The 22,484-nt window shown below is 40.7% G+C and overlaps 1 protein-coding gene across 25 annotated transcripts in view; it reads right to left on the bottom strand.

Moving 5' to 3' along the window:
- Window positions 1-22,484, bottom strand: part of DLG2 (discs large MAGUK scaffold protein 2) — a 1,555,116-nt gene that overhangs the window by 572,799 nt on the left and 959,833 nt on the right. For all 25 annotated transcript variants that reach the window (XM_075919432.1, XM_075919430.1, XM_075919421.1 and 22 more), the window contains one exon: window positions 16,472-16,525. In XM_075919432.1, coding sequence (XP_075775547.1) covers window positions 16,472-16,525 — 54 coding nt within the window. The remainder of the gene's footprint in view (window positions 1-16,471; window positions 16,526-22,484) is intronic.

Below are 22,484 nucleotides of genomic sequence, written 5' to 3'. Positions count from 1 at the left end.
ATGCCCGAGCGGGAGCAGAATAGTTTTTCCGGAATAGTGGCTGATTTTGTACAGTAGAACATCGTTGCTATTCCGGAAATTCAAGGGCCAGTGTAGACAGCTCGCAGCTTATTCCGGAAAAGCAGCTGATTTTCCGGAATAAGTGGCCCAGTGTAGAGACAGCCCAGTAGCTTTAACAAAATCCCAAACACAAACAACTTCTGCTCTGAATTTTGGAGCTTTATGTTAACCTCCATATTCAATAAAGTTCTCCTGGATGTGTTAAAATGGAAAAGTAATCGAAAAATATAAACCTGACTCTCCTCAAGACCAATGTGAATAACTGCTGATTGGCACATATTGCCTTGCTTAGCTCCCAGCAGAACTATGTAGGCCAAAGCATAAAAGCAAGATACATCACATATGCACGTACTATACTGAAACAGAAGGGCAACACTCTCTTTTTATGAACTATGCTCTTTTTGCAGTTCAGTAAACTACACTTTCACCTGTGTGTTAATGGAAATCTCTGTGTTAAGCATCAGAATAAGGTGTTTCTTGACTGAATCCAAAGGCTGGAGTTATTTATTAATAACTGAAGTTAGAAAGTACTGCATTTTTTTCCAGAATCAAGTCTCAGGTCACAGGTTACACATGCCTAGGAGATGCTATACATGATACATTCACAAGATACTGATTTTTATAATGAAGGCCAGATTCATATATAATTTTGCAGGAATTTTTTTTAATTGTGTATTTATATGGATTAACATTTTAAAAGAAGTGGAAAATAGCACAATTCCCTTATGAAATGCTAATTTTCTATTCTTCAGAAATGTACTGAGTGTGATTTATAATGAAATCCAGTAAGTAGTACTACCTTGTGCTACACCCTTTGTGTAGCCTTCTATGTGCACACGTGCATGTGCATATGTGGTGTTTCCAGTACTTAGGATTTTATCTGGAGTCTTGCATTTTGGTGTTTTCTCTTAAAGCCAAAGTTCCCAGAATCACATGATTAGGGGAAAATCCCAGCTTTAAATTATTTATTTTAAATAAACATTTTTAACGTTCTTAGCAACAGATGTTTGGGACAGAAAAATAGAATTTAAAGCTGAAGTCTACCATATCATTTGGTCTGATCTCCTGCACAGTGTCGGCCACCAATACCACGCAGCACACACAATTTAAATTAGACCAAATTCTTATAGCCCAAACAGGAGACTAGTCTGTTCTGCGTCACAGGCAGAAAATAGGAGGGACCAAAGTACACCAGTGCATCATGTCCTTGCAGTGACATGAAATTGACTAAGTGAGACATGTGCAGACAACCCTAGCAAGTGACATGCACTCCATGCTTCAGGGGAATGTAAAAACTTCCCAAGATCACTGCCAGTATGATGCAAGGGGAAAACATCTTCCTGGTCCCACGCATGATGATCAGTTTGACTAGGGGTGGGCAAATACCGACCTGTGGGCTGGATCCCGTTTGCCAAAGTTAGCCCCTGGTGGGTCGCCATTATATATATATCTGCGCCTTGACGGGTATAGGCAATTGCAGCTCCCATTGGCCACAGAATGCCATTCCCAGCCAACGGGAGCTGCAGGAAAAGGTGATCCAGTTCATACTGCTTCCAGCAGCTCCCATTGGCCAGGTACAGTGATCCATGACCAAATGGAGCTACAAGTGCCCATACCTGTAGAGGCACAAGGAAATGTAGTAGCGGCAGCCCATCAAGGCTGCCATTTTATTTCCCAAACCTGAATTAGAGCCTGAGCATGTGAGTGAGAACCCCCCTAGCAGAGCACCTTGGAGGGAGAATACTCGGTGCCACCTCAGAACAGCAGTCCACCTGTTCTAGTATCCAATCTCCAGCTGTGGCCATCTCTGATTCTTCAGAGAAAAGAAACCACAAAAAATACACCTCAGAATACAGTGGAGGAGGGAAAAAATCCCTTCCTGATCCCTAGAGCCTCCAAGCCACAAGAAGGGAAACAAAGAGCCTTATTTTTTAAAAATCTAATGGTTTCTAAATCACTCTAGTGATTCTGGGCAAGGGCTGAGAAGTTTTTGTACACATGGAACTTGCAATATGCTACACACTAAGCCCCAAACCTGCAAACATCTATGGATGTACTTACAGTTAGAATGTTTGTAAGTATTTTCAGGACTGAGCCTTAATTATCATCACATATGAATAAAGGCTTTATAAAAAGACAATGGGACTGTCTTATCTTTTGATACGAGTACAATCAGACTCAGTGTTAAAATCGGGGGGCATATGACTATCTTAAAAAAATCAATGCATTGAATACTTTAGAAAATCTCCTCTTTGAAATGCTATATTTTTAATGAAAGAAGTATGACATTCACTGGTAGTGAGAAAAAATAACAGGCAACAGAGAACTAAAATAAATCGGGGCCAGAAATTCCTTTCTGCATTTGTTCTCCTTTTGCTTTTTTATGTCCATAGTATCCTCTTAAAATTATTTTAAAAACAGGGAGTTCCATCGAAATCATGATGACTGGAACATAAGCCCAAAATTGCATCCCTGTAATGTACTGTTTTCAAGGTTATTAAGGCCACAATCATGTGGAACACTAGTTTCCAGGATTAAGGCCTAAATCAATAAAAAAATATTTTGAGCCAGTGCTAAATCAGCAAAGCAGAGAATTCTGTATTGAACTAGTGTGTGATCTCCTGTAATAGAATTTCAGAAGTTTAACTACAAACTTACTGCCCTTTTAATCATGCCAGACACTAGGGAATTTTTTTGAAGTATTTATATATTATTATTAGTTTACATTTATATCATACTTTTCCTCTGAGGATCAAAAATTGCTTTAAATTAAAATTAACTGAATCAACCCTCTGAATAATTTTTGGGCGGGATACAGAGCATCTAGAAGTACATTTCTGCAGTGGTAGAAGTGATTATGTCTGTGATAGAAAACAGCAGCCATTCAGCAGAGCACAAAAAGACTACACCACAACTGAAAGGACAAAATTTAAATGAAAACATCATTAACTGACTTCATGCCATGTTTTGAGAAATTCCAGATGAGAACCTTGTAGCTCAAGATGTTAAAGCTCCAGTTGCCTAAATCTCTAAGGGTATGTCTACACTACCCTCCTAGTTCGAACTAGGAGGGTAATGTAGGCATATTGCACTTGCAAATGAAGCCCGGGATTTGAATTTCCCGGGCTTCATTTGCATAAGCGGGGAGCCGCCATTTTTAAAACCCCGCTGGTTCGAACCCCGTGCAGCGCGGCTACACAGGGCTCGAACTAGGTAGTTCGAACTAGGCTTCCTATTCCGAACTACCGGTACACCTCGTGGAACTAGCAGGGTAGTGTAGACATACCCTAAGGGTATGCCTACATTCCATTCCTCTTTTGAGAGAGGAATGCAAATGCAGCTGAGTGATATTGCAAATGAAGCATGGATTTGAATTTCCCACACTTCATTTGCATAATCACGTCTGGGCGCTACTTCGAAATAGCGTTTCTTTTTTCAAAATAGGGTGTCTAGACGTGGTTATTTCAAAAGAAAACCCTTCTTTCAAAATTACCCTTAAACCTCATTTTATAAGGAGTAAGGATAATTTGAAAGATGGGTTTTCTTTAGAAATAACCATGTCTAGACAGCATTTCTTTTTTCAAATCCATGCTTCATTTGCAATTTAGCTCAGCTGCATTTGCATTCCTCTCTCGAAAGAGGAATGCAGTGTAGACATACCCTAAATGTCTGCATATAAGTGATATGCACACATCATATAGTTCATGTTCATTAGTTTTACAGTGCCATACAGAACACCGCATTTCACAAAAATATAGTAAGCCGATATTCCTTTGCCAAAACAGCTTACTGTCTAGGGCCAGATTGATCTTGTGGGTATGTCTGAGTAACAGCTCTGAGGTAGCAGCTGTACTGACCCATAAAGAGCCCGGGGTGGCACCGAGTGTAACTCAGACTTTTCATTTTCTTGTCCAGAAATTTAGAGGGAAATCATTTATAGCTACCTTTGAAAGGGTGCAAATTGCCCTTCCCAGCCTTTCATGCTTAGCCACTTTCTCCTAGATGGTGGGAAGGAGCATCGAAGCATTGCTCCATTCTCACACCTCTATAGCCCCTCCTCGCCCACTTGTTCCGTACGGGTAGGAGAAACCACAGAACAGCTTTAAACTCCACACAGAATTTAAAATCTGGATAGCACAGTTTCATGGGGTAAGGGCCTTATACTCCTGTGTGGTTGCACCTAGGGTTGCCAGGTGTCCAGATTTGAACTGGACAGTCCAGTATTTGAGCTTTCTGTTCAGGAAACAAACTGAGAAAATATAAATGAGAAAATGCCTGGTATGTTCTAAATAAGATGTAATGTAGCTTGTGATGTAATGTCAAGTGTGTCCGGTATTTCTGTTGAAACCATCTGGCAACTTGCACTGAGGCTAGTGATAATTTAACACAACAACAGGAGACAGCAGTATGAGGGGGAGCAATATGGGAAGAAAGAAAAGATAACAGGCGGGGACACGTGCTTCTAGCTCTAAATATTTTAACTGGTTAAAATAATATCAATACATTGAAATGGATTCAGCCCAACAAGAGACATAAGAAGGCAAAAGCAGATAAAGATTAAATTCCATCTTGAGATAAATATATGAGGCTCACCCTGATTCATAAATTTATCCTGGATTAGGTTAGAACTAGACATTTAGTACCTATGCATATACCTAAAAGGATTAAATGAGCATTGCTCATTACTTTGTGCATCAGGAAAGATGAGGTTAGGCCATTTTAATTTAATGCTTCCCATTATAAAAACAAACTAAATGTAAGGGGACTGTTAGCCCCTTACTTAAACTCTGTGGGAGTTTTTTGCCAGCTCCCAGTATCAAAAGGGGAAGGGTCCATGAGACTGACAGACCCCCAGAGACAATGGAAAGCAGCCGACACTCCAGCTCAGACTGATTGAAAAGTTGGACAGGCCAGTGAGAAAAGCAAGAGGCCAGGCCCCGTCCTCCCTGTGAGCTGGTATTGTTCAGGGTCTCTCTGAGGGGCAGTTTTTGCAGCAGCAGAGCCAGACACACACAGCTCAAGGAGCGCAGACCCTGTGTTGAGCAGCAGACTGGCAGTGCTCAGAGAGCCAAAAGGAACAGAGAAGCAACGCAAGGAGCTAGAGACTGGCCAAGCAGCACAGCCTGCAGCTGGATGTGGTGAGCAGCTGGCACCTGCAAAGTGTGGGGAGAAGCTCTGGACTGGGAGAGGGGTATGGCCACTTAGAGCTTGAGGCTGTGTGGTCACTGCCAGAGCAAGTGTGTCCAGCCTGCAGCCCCCCCCCCCGCCTGCAGCACATCCAGGGCCTCTAAGGAAGAGACTGTGGACTGTCCTTACACTCTGCAGGCTGCTGTTTTGATGTCCCTGTGCTACAGAGCAGGGCTGTGTGTTCTTATTTAACCATTCTCATTTTTTCTTATTCTTTTCTCTTTAATCAGTTGATGTTTAATAAATTGTATTTGCTTTGAACCTTATGAAGTGATCACTGGGCCAAGAAGGCCTGCAGTGTAAAGAGAGCACCTCGGAGTGGGGACACCCTAACTCCTGCCTCTAGTGACTACAAGGTCCGGGATTAAGCCCCAGGAAACCTGGGCCCAGCCTTGTTGGGGTTTCGAGGGCTCTGCTACTCAGGAGAGTGGAGGGGGAGCCCTCAGGATCAGGGAAGCCGTGGGGTAAAGGAATTGGGAGCAGGGACTCAGATCCTTTCGCTAGTCCATTTCACTGGGGTGGTATAGAAGCCAGGAAAGTTCCCCACAATAGCAGGACCACTCCCTCGCTTACATAAAGTTTACAGCCAAAGAACACCGAATGAACAAACTCCTACCCATGTTTAACTGTGCTTAAACTACTGTATAGGAATCCATTTTATACCATTAAATTATCCTATCAAATTAATTCCCACAACCAAAGGTTGGCAAACCAAAGGTTTTCAAGTCACCCAGCTCAGAAACAAAGCTAAGTAACTATTCCCTTTATGATTTCTTGCAGGCCTGAACTATAAAGAAGAATGTGTATACCGTGTAATAGGTGGCCCTTCCCTCCACTACATTCAAAGAAAGGCAGCTTGACAAAAACAATCTGCCACAGGATGAAAATTGTTTCAAATTGTGTAGTTGAAAGGAGCTTGCAAGGCACTGATCAATATCAACACCACCAAAAGTTTTAAGTAATCAAAACCATTGTGATATAAGAGAAATCATTGTCTACAGAGTTCTTACAAAGCACACAGGAAAAGAAAAGTGATCATCAGTGAATACATCACACTTGAGAATAGCCTAAAGATATGTGTCACTTGTCACAAACCCTCTCACTTAATTTGAATGCAAATAGGACAGGTTAACAGAAGAAGTTGCTGGTACTATGTGGCGTATACAACTTCACACTGGAATAAAAGGGTTAGGGAGCTTCCCAGGAAGTCCTGCCCTTCTACACCTGATACAGATAACCTATTATAGGAATTGCTAGGAAGGAGAAGTACAGGAGCTCTTGTTGCCCAAAATGCAGGACAATGTAGCACTTTAAAGACTAACAAGATGGTTTATTAGATGATGAGCTTTCGTGGGCCAGACCCACTTCCTCAGATCAGCAGTGGTGATGCTCATCTGACCAATCCTGCAAAGGAGAGACTGATAATGTCCTGATAATGTGGAGAAGCTCCTGCTGACTTCTGAAGACTTCCACATCATTTGACTCCTTAGGGGTACCCCAGGAGGATAAAGCTCCAGCATGTGACCTGGCTCAGTCAATAAAAGAACAGATCATTGCATGGTACACCTATAAGCAGAAAGGGGAATACCAGAGAGGGAGACAACCTGCCACACCACTGCCTGACCACCAGGGAGCACTGCTGGTGAGTGATCCCTTGCATAGCTAGTTAGCATAAGTTTAGAAGGTAAAATAAAAAAAGGAACAAGTTAAAAATCACCTAGAAAAGTTAGATGCCTGCAAGTCACCAGGGCCTGATGAAATGCATCCTAGAATACTCAAGGAGCTGATAGAGGAGGTACCAGAGCCTCTAGCTATCATCTTTGGAAAATCATGGGAGACAGAAGAGATTCCAGAGGCCTGGAAAAGGGCAAATATAGTGCCCATCTATAAAAAGGGAAATAAGAACAACCCAGGAAACTACAGACCAGTTAGTTTAACTTCTGTGCCAGGGAAGATAATGGAGCAAGTAATTAAGGAAATCATCTGTAAACACTTGGAAAGTGGCAAGGTGATAGGGAACAGCCAGCATGGATTTGTAAAGAACAAATCATGTCAAACTAATCTGATAGTTTTCTTTAATAGGATAACGAGTCTTGTGGATAAGGGAGAAGCGGTGGATGTCATATACCTAGACTTTAGTAAGGCGTTTGATATGGTCTCGCATGATATTCTTATCAATAAACTAGGTAAATACAACTTAGATGGGGCTACTATATGGTGGGTGCATAACTGGCTGGATAACCATACTCAGAGAGTAGTTATTAATGTTTCACAATCCTGCTGGAAAGGCATAACAAGTGGGGTTCTGCAGGGGTCTGTTTTGGGACTGGCTCTGTTCAATATCTTCATCAACGATTTAGATATTGGTATAGAAAGTACGCTTATTAAGTTTGCAGATGATACCAAGCTGGGAGGGGTTGCAACTAATCTGGAGGATAGGGTCATAATTCAAAATGACCTAGACAAATTGGAGAAATGGTCTGAGATAAATAGGATGAGTTTAATAAAGACAAATGCAAAGTGCTCCACTTAGGAAGGAACAATCAGTTTCACACATACAGAATAGGAAGCGACGGTCTGGGAAGGAGTATGGCAGAAAGGGATCTAGGGGTTATAGTGGACCACAAGTTAAATATGAGTCAGTAGTGTGATGCTGTTGCAAAGAAAGCAAACATGATTCTGGGATGCATTAACAGGTGTGCTGTGAGCAAGACACGAGAAGTCATTCTTCCACTCAACTCTGCGCTAGTTAGGCCTCAATTGGAGTATTGTGTCCAGTTTTGGGCACTGCATTTCAAGAAAGGTGGAAAAATTGGAGAGGGTCCAGAGAAGAGCAACGAGAATGATTAAAGGTCTAGAGAACATGACCTATGAGGGAAGGCTGAAGGAATGGGGTTTGTTTAGTTTAGAAAAGAGAAGATTGAGGGGGGACATGATAGCAGTTTTCAGATATCTAAAAGGGTGTCATAAGGAGGAGGGAGAAAACTTGTTCATCTTGGCCTCTGAGGATAGAACAAGAAGCAATGGGCTTAAACTGCAGCAAGGGAGGTTTAGGTTGGACATTAGGAAAAAGTTCCTAACTGCCACAGTGGTCAAACAGTGGAATAAATTGCCCAGGGAGGTTGTGGAATCCCCATCTCTGGAGATATTTAAAAGTAGATTCGATAAATGTCAATCAGGGATGGTCTAGACAGTATTTGGTCCTGCCATGAGGGCAGGGGACTGGACTCGATGACCTCTCGAGGTCCCTTCCAGTCTTAGTATTCTATGATATTCTATGATAATTGAGAAAGAACACAGTTACAGATGCTTTACAGACAACCAGGAAGAAAGGCTTCATGCCCAATGAGCTAACAACTCAATGAGAAAGGAGCAGGCTGGAATGAACAAGAAAAATGGTCTGAACATGCAGTGATATTCAGCATGTGACTTGTTAGACACTAGTGTGGGTTGAAATACAGATGGTTTTTATTAAAACAGTCAAAATCATTTTAATTTCAAACTGATTCAAATGGAGCCCTTTTCAGAATTTTAAGCTAAAGGAAATTGATTTTTTAAAATTCCTCAGGAGACATTAAATCACCATGCAAGACCATTTTCAGAGGTTTCCAGGGTTTTTTTTGTTGTTTTATTTGGGGGGGGGGGGTATTTTTGGCTTAGCTGCCCTTTGGAGATTCTTGTCCCACACATCCTCAGACCATTAAGGCAGGCCAGAGATAGGCCAGATAACTAACATGGCAGTGCTAGAGAAAGCAGGAGGCAGGGGATGTTGGGTGCCTGCAGGGGATGGGAAGGCAGAGGCATCCATAATTCACTCTTACCTCTATGCACATCCCTTTCAGGAAAAAAAAATGGTACACAGATGCTCCCACTTCTGACCAGCTGCCAAGCCCTGCAAGACCATTTGCAGCTACTGGGCAGGTTCACTGCTGCTTTTTAAGACAGTGCGAGGCTAACCTGCATTGATCCCTTCCACCTCCTGCCAAGTCTAGTGGCCCAGGAATGCATATGCACACCTGCCCCAAGGCTGCCTGCTTGACCCAAACTTGAACTAAGGCCCTCCATGAACCTCAGCAAGATTTACAGTCAGTCATGACAGCAGTCTCCTGACAGCATCGCCAGGACTTCAAGAGGCAGCTGACTGAGAAGCATCTCAGTTCTGTGTTGCTTGGTGCCCCCACCCTCCATGACACAGGCCCCACAGCTTGAAAACTAATAACTGAATGCCTTAATATTTGAAAAGTGCTCTATCATCCTCGCTTTGTTACAAATGTTGTGGCTGATAACTAGATAGAAGCAGGACTTAAATTCAGCTAGAGCTGTCCAGAGCAGAGCTCCAGTAAATATTTTCAGAACCCAAGGGAGCCCAGGCACACTCTTCTCACCCCCATAGGGCTAAAGCCTTGAGACCTCCTGACCTACAGCTGGAGCCTGGAGCCCTGCATTGAGGGACTGCCTCAGGGGCTGAAAGAAATAATCTCAGAGAATTTAAGCCCTGGATAGGGGACATCACAGAAGTGTTGCTTTTATTTAACTTAGAAATAATCGTTTACCACTCAATTAACTCATTGCACCATCTTGTCAACTCTACATGTCTTTCTAAAACTACTGTAGATTTGACATGTAAAAAAGTTATGGTGATAAACATTCATTCTCCATTCATTCTTTTGCACCTCACAAGGACTGAGTGAAAACAGATGATGTTTTTTAAGACTTCTCATTCACATTTTGGAGTCAATACTGATAATTATTAGTTCCTGTCCATTTGTCCCTTTTACAAAGTATTATTTTTATTATCTTGGTCTTTTTTCTCTTCCATTAGTTCTTCATATAAATTTATATCACACATTCACAGCATACATTCCAAATGTCAGATCATTACTCTTTCATGCTCCAGAATTCTAGTAAAATACCCTTGAGTGAAACAACACAGAGTTAGATGGATATTGGTAAAATCAAAATATGGCTAATATTTTCATGGGGGTTATGGTTCCTCTGGCAAAAACAATATGTTTTAAATAATGAAAAATAATACAGTTTACAACAATTAAAAAATAACAAGAAAGTAAACATTTAGTGGAAAGTTTCACACCTATTTTATTGACCAAGAGTTAGTAGTCAGTTTCATGTAAGAGGCAAAAGTGAATACCATACTAAAGGTAACAATGTGAAAACTATTGTAAAGTGTCCTTTATTGCTTTTTTCTGATGTAGAAAGGTAGGAAAGTATATGTTTTTTACATTTTTCCTTCCTTGCCTTTTCTCCTTGATACCAATTCTCATTTTTCCTGGTTATGGTCAAAGTTCCCAGTAAACTGCCCAGTTGTGCGGCAGCACAACCCTTTTCTGAGACCTGCAGAAAGGTTCAGAGCGCCCCCCCCCCCAAGGCAAGGAGTTCAGCTGATCAGCTGGGAAAGGGGGGGTGGGGCACTCACCCCCTCTGAGGAGCAGAAGCAGCAGCAGGTGCTTCTATCTACTACAAATGGAGAAGCTGGCTCCAGCCTCTACTCCAGGGGTGGGGAAAAGATAATCTGCAGGCCCAATCCAGCCATGAGAACCTCAGCTGGCTCCCTTCCTGCCTGGCCCTGCTAGGCACTCAGGGTACGTCTAGACTACAGGGTTTTGTCGACAGAAACTTTGTTGACAGTATCGGTCGACAAAACTTCTGTCGACAAAGAGCGTCTAGACTACATTCAGTTCTGTCGACAAAGCAAGCTGCTTTGTCAACAAAACTCTGTAGTCTAGACAGAAGCCTACATGCAATAACACCTTCTGTCGACAAAAGGCGTTATGCCTCGTAAAATGAGGTTTACCAGTGTCGACAAAACTGCTGAGTTCTGTCGACATTATGTCGACAGAACTCAGTGGTAGTGTAGACGCAGGTATAGTTTTGTTGACAAAAGTCCACTTTTGTCGACAAAACTCTGTAGTCTAGACACACCCTCAGTGAAACCGGCTGCAGGGCCACGTGTGTGCATGTAAACAGTTAGAACCTGGAGAGGGGAGATAGGCTTTTCATGCTGCCTCCGCCCCTCCTTAGTTCCCACTGGCTGATTTCAAGGCAGCATGGGAAGTGCCCTTCCTCCCTCATCCCTGGGCTCACACCAATCAGTTTTAGAGCAATAAGCATGGCTCCTGCATCATTTTGGAAGGTAGGAATCCTGGCCAAGAAACCTGCTGAGCTGCTGGCTTGGAGCCATGTAAGGTCTCCCAGATAGAGCCTGTCTCTAGCACCCCAGCCCAACCCTCTCTCCCCCAATCCTCTGCCCTCCTTCTGCCCTCCTACCCCATGAAACTCAAACCTTCTGCACCCCTGCTCCAGCCCTCTTATGCCTTTCCCAACATTGCATACTCTCCTATAACCCTTCTCAGGTCACAACTCCCTCTCAGACCTTGCACCCCAATCTGCTATCCCTAGTCACAGCCCAAATCCCTGCACCCCCCTCCTGCAACCCTTCCCCAGTTCACAATCCCTTCCCAAGCTCTGTACCCCCTCCTCGCCTCAGTTCATTGCCCCAGGTCACGATCCTCTACTTCAGCCAAATTCCTTCCCAGATCCCATACCCCAATTCCTTACCCCAAGCTCCCTTCTGCACCCAACCTCCATCCCAGACGCCCGTACCTCCTCTGTTAATATAATGAAAGAGTGCAGCCCTCAATGACTTACCCAATTCTTGGAGTAGCCCCCCAATCAATAATTATTGCCCACTCCTGAGTTAATAGCTTATGTAAGAAAGAAAAAGATTCTTTAACAATTTTTTGAGAGTTGCAGATACCTAAAACAGATACCTAAACCTGTTCTTAATGATTATTTTAAATCCTGTGTTACTAATTAATACATGGTAAACTATATTGCATTAAGGCCAGGTCCTTGCTATCTGGTAGAATTCTGGTCCTATAGCACCTTATATTAACAAAAATATACAAACAGTATCATAAGCTTTTGTGGACACAACCCACTTCTTCAGCCAAGGGAAGAGTTAATTTCTTTTTATTTGATTTCATATTAAATAATCATAAGCATTGCTACTTGTTAATTAGCCATTGTTTTTAATATATTTTCTTCCACATCTATGGACTACTGAAAATATATATTTATATTTACAGTTTTTGTTTGTATTGGTGGGTGAACATGCACATACTACCTCTATACTGGTGTTGCACCTACGACATTTCAAAACGCCCAAAAGAAAATTCAACACACCCAAGGATGGAAAACCTTAGAGGGAACAATAGTTATGGTACAGATAAAAACCCAGAGACCTGGACTGAGAGTTGCTTAAATCCTTACATCATTTTTGTTTTGTTTTTATTGTTTTCAAGCTCTCCCCTCTCCACTGTTTAGTTAAATAAGAGTTAACAGCCAATTAAAGTTTTAAACAATCTGAATAAAAATAATTCCTCTTCTTCATGAACTTGTGCCAATCGTCCTGTTCATATGCAGTTTCATGAATAGATGTAGAGAACATATTAGCACAACGGGGCCCTAATACTAGGTAGAGAATCTAGGCACTATTGCAATCAAAGCAATATACAGAAAAATATCCTGTTCTTGCCTCCATGGATAAGGGATATGTAGGACAAGAATCTCTAAAGGCAGGCTAACAGTAAAGAAGAAGTGCCTCCTTTTTCAGGGTTTAGGAAAGTTCCATACATAGATATGAGTTTTTTGTGGGGAAAAAGTAGCCTTTTAAGTATTTTACCATAATTTGCATGTTTCTTATTATTGGAAGCAGAAATTCCAGACAACGTAACAGTAATTCTAGAACACTACAGAAGACAAAAGTGAAGACAACATAAAAGTCCACAGATCACAATAAAATGGGTGTGCAACATTTTCACTGACATCTAAGATGACAGTACACGGTGCAAATATCTCACAGTTAAGTGTGGATTTTAATACCTATGTTTTTACTGGTGTCTGCCCACAAACAATCCCTGGGTGTCATTTTCACCAGAAAAACCTTAAAAAGACAACATGTAGGAACCAAGTTATATATCTGAAAACACCAATTACCTACTAAAAATACCAAAGTTATTATTTATTTGTATTACCATAACATCTAGGATCCTTGGTCATGGTCTAGGACCCAGCTATACTAGGTGCCATACAAACAAAATTTGGTCCCTGCCCCAAAGAGACAACAGATATATGCAGAGAGAGGAAACAACAAGCCAATATTGGGCAGCATCACTGGAAGATCTGGATTTAAACGTATATTAAGGGGACTCCAAAAAGAAGAGATTAAATATTTTTACCTTTTTTCAACTAATATCTTAACTGAAAGACAACATAGCTGATGTATCTGAACAATAAAACTGATATTAAAAGAATTAATCTTAAAACTTCTGAAATATGCTTATGGCAAAACTCCCTCATCTCCTACCAGCTCCTTAATACCACTAGTATCAAATTGTATATTACAAGTTTCTCAAAATTCCTTTCATGTTCCACAGTAATTGTTACAAGAAAAGTTCATTCACTGTCAGGCGCATGTATTTCATCACCCTTGGAGAATGAACAGTTTGACAGAGGAAGCATCATTTGCAACTTTTTTTATAGTGACAATAAGGAAGCTATAAAAAGAACCTAGTTGTGTTTCAGGGCAAATATGCTTTGGAGGAATATTATCACATCTCCTAGAGATTTCTCTCCCTATATCAATCATTGTCATGATGGATAAAAAGACTAAGTTTGCCTCTGGTCACCTCATTAGTTCTTATTGCTCTGGGAAATACTTCTGGTAAAAGAAAAAGGAGTGTTCTTCTGCATTTTGGGTCTCCATGAAACAAAATAATAGAAATATACTTTTATTAAGGCTGTAGGTACTGCCCAAATCTCCGTAAAAATCAGGGGATAGCAAAAAAAAAAAAAAAAAAAAAAAAAAAAAGAGTGAACATGTAACAACATACTATCAAGCCAGGGGACAAAGGCATTTTGGAATAAACAGTTTCTTAATTTAACTACTCATCAGGCCCACTGATGGTGGGACAAAGGAGGCAACCACTCTGGGGCCTAGTGATTCAAAAGGGCCTGGGGCACCCAGCTATCACCACCGCTGGCTTGATAGTATGCTATCAAGTTAGTTCCCCCTTAGTCCGAACTAACTGCCCACGGCTAGACGCGGCAGTTAAACGTTAATTCGAACTAACTCCTTAGTTCGAATTAACTGTTACTTAGTCTGAAGCTTGCTTCCTTGACTAATGGAAGCATATAACCCACATGCTCCAGACTGTTTGTGCCCCTCCCTCCTCAGGATCATTGTCCCAATCCACTCCACCCTCACCCATCACATCTCCTGGTCTGGTTCTTGTCCTCTCTGAATTTGATATAATAATAACCTGTTCTATAAACTCTACTTATAATTAACATTCATAGAAAAAATGAACTTCTAAACTGTTGCCCATTTAAGGTTTGGGAATTTATTTGTTTCATGCTTTGTTTATGATTATCAAGCTCATTAACAACTGCTTTTCTGACTTGACTGATGGCTTGGTGTTAAAATGGGCTTATTTATTCACAGGTGATTGAACAAAGTTCATCTATTACAGAGTTATAACTATAATTAATGTATAGATTCTTGTTGTAAGTAGATGCATCAAAAAGTATTCCTACTAGACTGGCACTGAATTTCAATGAATGCAGATTTTAATAACATTTTGTAATTTTGAATAAGCAGTTGCAAAAATAAAATGAGCAAGGGCATTATACAGCCTTACGCTATATGGTATTAGGATTTCTATTCAAGTGCAAGAAATACAAATGGCTGCACATTCAACATTTGGATAAATTTAAAAATTTTGGAATGGTGAAATGAAGAATTATAAAAGCTTTTCAAAATTTTAACAATAACCTCATTCTTGGTCCTTTGCTTACCTGTGATGAATGCACTTATTCTGAAATTACAGTGCAACTTTTACTATGTTTGTCAATTAGTCTCTGTTTGATCATCACAATTTTGAACTAAAAATAAAAACATTCCTAGTGGGCCAAGTTTTGAACTCTACTGGGTTTACACAGTCCTTATTTTCTGAATTGGGAAAAAAGTGGATCAGAAATAAGATTTTAACTGTTTAGTTAGGACCAAACCAGAACAATACTACTTCAGTATTGCCACTTTCAATTTGCTTGTGTTTTCTTTACTTATACACGTTGCACAATATATTTGTGCTTGTTTTATTTTGTGTGTGTTTGTTTTCTGCACTCTCCTGCATTATAGTTTGGCTCTCTATACTGAGATGAAAAAACATTCATTTCATGCCCTGGTACCACTATTCATTTTTAAGTTTTCCGTCAGGTTGTAGTGAAAGATACAGTTTGCTTGGGTAGAGAGAACCTGCAGGAAGCAACTTTGCACCCAAAAATTATTCCAGTCTGAGAGATTTACACAATAGGAACTGATTCTGTAATTAGATCAGTCTTGGGAAAATACATTTCATGTGGTGCTGCTCTTTCTGGAATCTGAGCCTATCACCATTATTGTTTGTTAATAACACACAGTAACCTCTGAACAACTCTGCAGAATGGGAGAAGGCTAAAAACTGAGCATTAATATTTCTATTTCTAAAATATAAAATCACATTCTTGCTAGTTAAAAGTTAAATTATGATTATTTATCTGACAAATGCCCACCTCATGCTAAGTGCTATACAGACACAAGCTAAAATTATTCTAGTCTTAAAAGAAATACAGAAACAGATGAAGGATTGAAATAAGATGTTCCCTCTGCATCGTGTGCTAGAAATTCTGACACAAATTTTACTTATATATCCTGAAATTTCTTCAGGAAAAAAAAAGTCCCCAAACAACAAAACCTATTATTATTAGGGATATTTGCTGATCTGCAAATAAAACTCTTCAAGTATTACAGCTGAACTTTGAAAAGTGAAAGTCACAATGAATCCACAATATTTTTTCAAAAAAGTTAGTTTTGGTTAGTTAAAAATTTTGTTTTAGAAAAATCTTTAGAAAAATTAGTACATTTCACTGTATACCATCTCACTATATTAACTTCCCTGAGTTGTGCAACTAGAAAAGATTTAAACCACATAATCCATTTAGTCTTTATAAAAATAGATACAACTTACGTTAAGAAACATTCTGTGCATATATTTGACTAATGTTTTATATACACAGTGAAGAGAATTTTTCTAGGGGAGGAAGTCAAGATAGATCAGGCTGCAATTTTAGCTGCTTACAAAAGAGGGAAAAATGTCATACTCACATAAGGAATCGTGTCCAAGGTGTCTGTGTTGACGATTATAGGGGCAGGACTAGCCTGAGAGAAAAAGGGAAAACAATTTAAATATTTCAATACTTATTGAATATTGAAATTACAGTAATGTGAAATTCAGAGCTAGACCCCTTACCTCCCACTGAACTCACGGGCTACGGCTACACTGCAGGCTTCTTTCACAAGAACTGTTTTGCACAAGAGTTCTCGCGCAAAATAACTTGCGCAAGAGCGTGTCCACACTGCCATGTGCTTTTGTCCATGGCAGTGTGGACGCTCTCTTGCGCAAGAAAGCGCTGATGGCCATTTTAGCCATAGAGGTTTCTTGCACAAGAAATCCCTGTTGCCCGTCCACACTGCCTTCTTGCACATGAGCTCTTGTGCAAGAGGGCTTATTCCTCGTGGGGAAAGGAATAACTCTTGCACAAGAAGCCCTCTGTTGCAACGCCTTACTGTAAATTTACTTGCACAAGAATGCACGTGCAGTGTAGACACTCTACAAGTTTTTGTGCAAGAACAATTGTTCTTGCGCAAAAAGCCTGCAGTGTAGATGTAGCCACAACGAATAAAAATGTGTGCCTTGGATCTTGTTGAATTCATTGGTATTGGAGGTCAGTAGGAAGTACTCAGTACTTTGCAGGATTGGGCCGTTAGAGCAATATACCTGCTAGTCTTTTTCATCCATGGGAAGTTAGGATCCAGATAGGTTCACTTTAAAATTTGGATCAGGTTTGCAAAGATTCAGGAATTTTTCAAATAGCCCATGCCCAGTTTAAATTTCCTGATGGACCCACAGCCAGGCAAATTTAAAGCAGTTTCTAGTTTCACTAGAAGCACCGAGCAGACTTCTATCATTAACTAACTGTTTAGTGTTAGCATTTCAAAGCCCAGGAAGCAACAAACTCCTCCCCACTAAAACAAAAAAAAGGACATTGATGCCATAATTTGAGTGCTTTCATGTAGCCACATGGTTTCCAGCCTTTCAGTGTCATGATGTAGAAGAATAACTTCCATCTAAAGTGAAATTATAGGTTATATGCAGCCACACTTACATTTGCTAAAATTATCGCACTTTATACAATTGTCCAATCACAGAGAATACACAGAGAAGAAGACACATATTTGGATACTCTGAAGTTGGTGCAATTTAGCTGATGACCTGTCTTCATCTATTACAGTATTGTATGGTTTGCTGTTAAAAAAACGCTTTCTAAACATCAGAAAAAAAGGCAATCTCTGTACCTACCTTACATCCAGGTATCTTCACTGGTCCTTGGTAGTTTTAGGTAGCTTTAGCATATACACATTTTAGAATCTTTTTTATTTAGATTGCTATAATTGCAGTGATAGGCCATGATTTATAGGAAAAATAGGAAAGATTTATAATGTGCAACTGTTTCATTTAAAAATACAGACTTTCCATGTCACTTTTGCTTTCATAAATGTTCACTATCTCTTCTTTTGTTTATATTACAGATAGAATGAAGATGCTTTAAAAATAAGTCTCTCTCTGTGACCCTTCAAATTTCATTTGAATCCTGTTTTTACTTCTCTGCTACTGGAAATTAATCAGCAGCCATTTCATCATTTCTCCACTCTTCCAGGTAACTCAGGTCCCTAATTACAAAAATTGCAGCAAGCGTACTCATTTTTCAGACAGTTCTTTTCAGAAGTTTTTCAGCCGGAAAAAATTACAAGCGATGAAGAAGCATGTGGAGACAATATAAAATAAGATTGGTTAAGGACTTGGAATTTCTTTGAAGAACTCTTCAACTGCACCTGTAATCGTGTAACCTTGGCTGACAATGGAGCATGTCCAAACATTAAGCTTGCCTTCAGGCAAGAAACAATGTTGTTTTAAGAACTATAGACAATTTTCTTGGGATTATAGGAAGGCCTGGAGAGCCTCCCCTGAAGGTGGCATGGTGGGCCTGGCCAGGCTGAGGCAGCCATGGGCGGTGGCTGCTGTGCCCGTGCTGGCGCACCCTCTGCTCACAGTGCAGTGGGGCTTGCCAGGCTTGCAGGTTAACCTGTAAGCATCACCATCTAGCAGCTACTCCTACATGGCGGTCCCAGAGAGACTCCGTGCACTGCTGCCTGCAAGCACCACCCCCACAGCTTCGACTTGCTACAGTTCCCAACTAATGGGATTGCAGAGTTAATGCTCTGAGTAGGAGAAGCACATGGAAATCCCGTCCCCCCTCCCTGGGACTGCAAGGAGGTTGTCAGCTGCTTCCAGAAATGGTGTGCAAGGCAGGCAAGCAGGAAGTCTGTCTTAGCCCTGCTGTGCTGTTACTGATTGTCCCATCTAAATAACGATGTATTAGAACTGGGAATAGTACAGAGTTGGGCAACACAAATAATCTGAAGTATGGAACAGCTTCCATATGAGGAGAAATTAAAAGACTGCTCATCTTAGAGGTGAAACAACTAAGAGAGGATATGACAGAGATACACAAGATCAGGAATGGTGTGGTGAAAGTGATTTATTTACCCCTTCACACAATACAAGAATCGGAGGCGGGGGTCACCTAATCAAAAGTAATATAAGTAATAAGAGGGAGATTCCAAATAACCACAGGAAGTATATTTTAGACAATGTCTTCCAGCCCTGGAACTCATTGCCAGGGGATGTTGTGAATGCCAAAAATACTACTAGGTTAAAAAAACAAGAATAGGATAAGTTCATGGAAGGAATGGCTATGAGCAAAGTTAGTCATGGATGCACCCCATGCTCTTGTCTCTAAACTTCTGACTACCAGAACCTAAACTGGATGACTGGGAAGGCATCACATGACTGATCCAAATCTGGACACTGCAGACAAATCTGGGACTCATGCCTCATGCCCATTAGCTTTAAACACCATAAATATTCCTTATTCAGGTCCACTTTCAACACACATAAGAGCTAGTTAAGAGTTTCATCTGTCACACTTCTCCCACATGCTCATGGATGTCATTCTTCATGAAAATTTTCTGGCAGTGGTAGCCCAGGACTCAAAAAGATTTGATATCTGTTTCAATTAGTATATAATGTCTTCAAGTAAACTAGTGCAAGAAGTAGGAACATCTGTAACACCCACAAATGCTTTAATGACCTCTGTATTCAGAAAATCACGGTCTTTCTGTTCCTAATAGAACCTACCCAAAAAAGGAAAGAAGCTTAGCTTTGCTTTCCTTTTTTGATATCTAAATAACTTTTCAGAGGATTCTGGTGTATTATGTTCCAGACAACTGCTTAAATTGAAAAAACTAGTGATTAATGATATATGAACATCAACACAGGTAACAATGGCAGCAAACTCAAGATATTCTGTAGGAGAGGTACCAGCCATGGTGACATTCAAAATGTGCAATTATAAAATAGATAAAAAAATTTCTGCTTCCATGTTATAGGAGAGCACTCTCAAGACACACTAAACAACACCACATGAAGGGAATTGCTGGGACTATCATCTGATTTTTCATGAATAATTCTAGTGAGATTCCTTACGTGATCTAGCTCAGAAATTATATTCATCTGCAAAACAAACAAAATATTATAGATGTTTTTCACACAAAGAGAAAAGTAGGTCTATGCATGCTTACCCTATGAGTAATCCACAGAAGTTAAAATGGCATTACTTACAGTGAATATGCACTATGCCTGACCTTAGACAGCTTTTGAAATACAGCCGGTCCCCGACTTATGAACGAGTTATGTTCCAAGCACTTGGTTGTAACTCGATGTGTTCGTAAGTCAGACCCCATTCATTTCAATGGGACCGCGCTGTTCATAAGCATGGATCACCATTCATAAGTCGGGGCCGCACTTAATAGGAGATTGGTCGTAAGTGCGGTCGTACGTCGATGCGTTTGTAAGTCGGGGACAGGCTGTATTGGACTAAAAGATTGATAGTGGAACTGGGACTAAGAATGAAACTGGTGTGTGTGTGTGTGTGTGTATGTGTATATTTCAGTTTCTAAGTAGACTTTTTATTAAATAGAGTACTGAGTAAGAGCACTAGTGCCTATATTTCACATTACCCATGCACATGTTTCAGAGTTTTGTATGAACAATGCTTACATTTATCAGGGAAGAAACAAGGTAGAATGATGACATTTCTGGCATCTGCATCCAGGACAAGTGAATACACAAGTCTCAGAGTCAGCAAATCACTGAGATGAATGGTACTTTTCACCTCTCAATTTTATTGCTTCGGGCTGTTTGAAGCCTCAGAAAAACAACACTAGTTTAAACTCAATTCAATTTTTCAAGGTTTTTCTCAGAACTATAAGAGATCAAATCAGAAGTAAATACTGTAGGAAACAGTGAGAGAAGATACAAGCAAGTGCATGCACACTACCACATGCACAATTCTAATTTCAATATACAGGGCGTCCCCACTATAAGTTTCCCAGGTATACATTCATTCCGCACTAAAGTCATTGATGGTTTTAGGAACTGATGCATTGTAAATCCTCCCATTCCCTGCTCTTAAGTCATGCCCTCCCCAAAAAATTGTGCAAATGGAAGTCAGCCGTGGAAAAACATGTCCTCGCTTTAAGTTGTTTCGCTATAAGTCCACGTTTTTTGGAACTTATCTTGGACTTCTAGGGTGTGTCTAGGCTACATCCCTCTTTTGACAGAAGAATGTAAATTAGGCACTTCAAAACTGCAAATGAAGCTGGGATTTGAATTTCCCGTGCTTCATTTGCATAATCGCGTCATGGTGCTCTTTCGAAAAAGTGCTATTTTGAAAGTAAAACCGCAGTCTAAATGTGGTTCTTTTGAAAAGGGAAGGCTTTTTTGAAAGATCCTGTAAACCTCAAAAAAATGAGGGTTTACAGGAAGCCCCACGTTCCATGCGGAGCTCTTTCTACAGTTCAAAAGCAGAGGTGCCTTTGTAGGCTAGCCTAACAGTCGATGGAAATCCCATCAACTATTTGATTAGTTAATTATTCTAAATTTTACATTCCTATTCCTGACTGTTGCCACATTAATCTTTTCCCCTAAAATCTCCAGCATATGCCAGCAACTTGTTCTATACCTTCTCTGAGTACTGGCCATGTTTATGAATTAATGTTACTCTGAACAATTAGAAACTGTGCACACCAATATCTGACCCAGCGTAAATGCTCCCAGTCCTTGTGCCCAGAGAGTATATATTGCAAAAGCACAGTGAATATGAAACTGCTCTCTGGCAATAGAAATGTGGGGTTAGGTATTACTGAAGGTGTTAGTAATACCTAGGTATTACTGCAGATGGAAGGTCAGAAATTACTAGCAATCAGAGGCCAGAAATCAGGGCTAAGGTCTGCACAGTGCGGAAAGTTAACTCCTGGGTAGAAAGGAAATACAAGGTCTATGCAACATTTAAGTACTCACAATAAGGCTTTGTCTACACTACAAAATGTTGTCACCAAAACCTGCCTTTTGATGACAAAACACACTGCAATGGGATTTCTGGGAAATGGGAAAAACACCCAGTTTCGACGACATAAAACTTCCACCCCCTACAAAAGACTTTTATTCTTTTCCTCTCCTTTTATTGTCAACAAAGAGCCAGGGTAGACTCTGCTGTTTGTTTTGTGTACAGAACCGGCTTCCATGAGTATCCCACAATGCCTGCCCTAATGGCTCTGCTCTGCTCTGCTCTTTGCTACCCTGCAGACATGCGCCCCTTCCCTTTCAGAGCTCCAGGAGGTGTCTGACAGCTGACTGAGCTGCTCCTTTGAGGGAGCAAACAAATCACTTGAGTGCTCCTGCTCTTCTACTGGTAAGGAATAGTGAAGGGGAACAGGCTAGTATGCTGATTTGACATTTCTCAGCACAGAGGGCTCGCAAAGCTACTCATGATGCAGCTCCCAACAGCTGAAGAGGCTGCAGTGGAAATCCCAAGATGCGCAGAGATCAGATTGCCTTCCGACAACACATTGCTCATACTTCAATGATGGTGCCCCCTGTGTGCACATGATGTGTCGAGAGAGTGAGCAAGTGTGAACGCCCTCTTGGTGATTTTTG

Source organism: Pelodiscus sinensis, chromosome 1 (assembly GCF_049634645.1).
Source record: "Pelodiscus sinensis isolate JC-2024 chromosome 1, ASM4963464v1, whole genome shotgun sequence".
NCBI classification, from domain to species: domain Eukaryota; kingdom Metazoa; phylum Chordata; order Testudines; family Trionychidae; genus Pelodiscus; species Pelodiscus sinensis.
The sequence above is the reverse complement of the archived record's forward strand: the minus strand, read 5'-3'. Positions and strand labels throughout refer to the sequence as shown.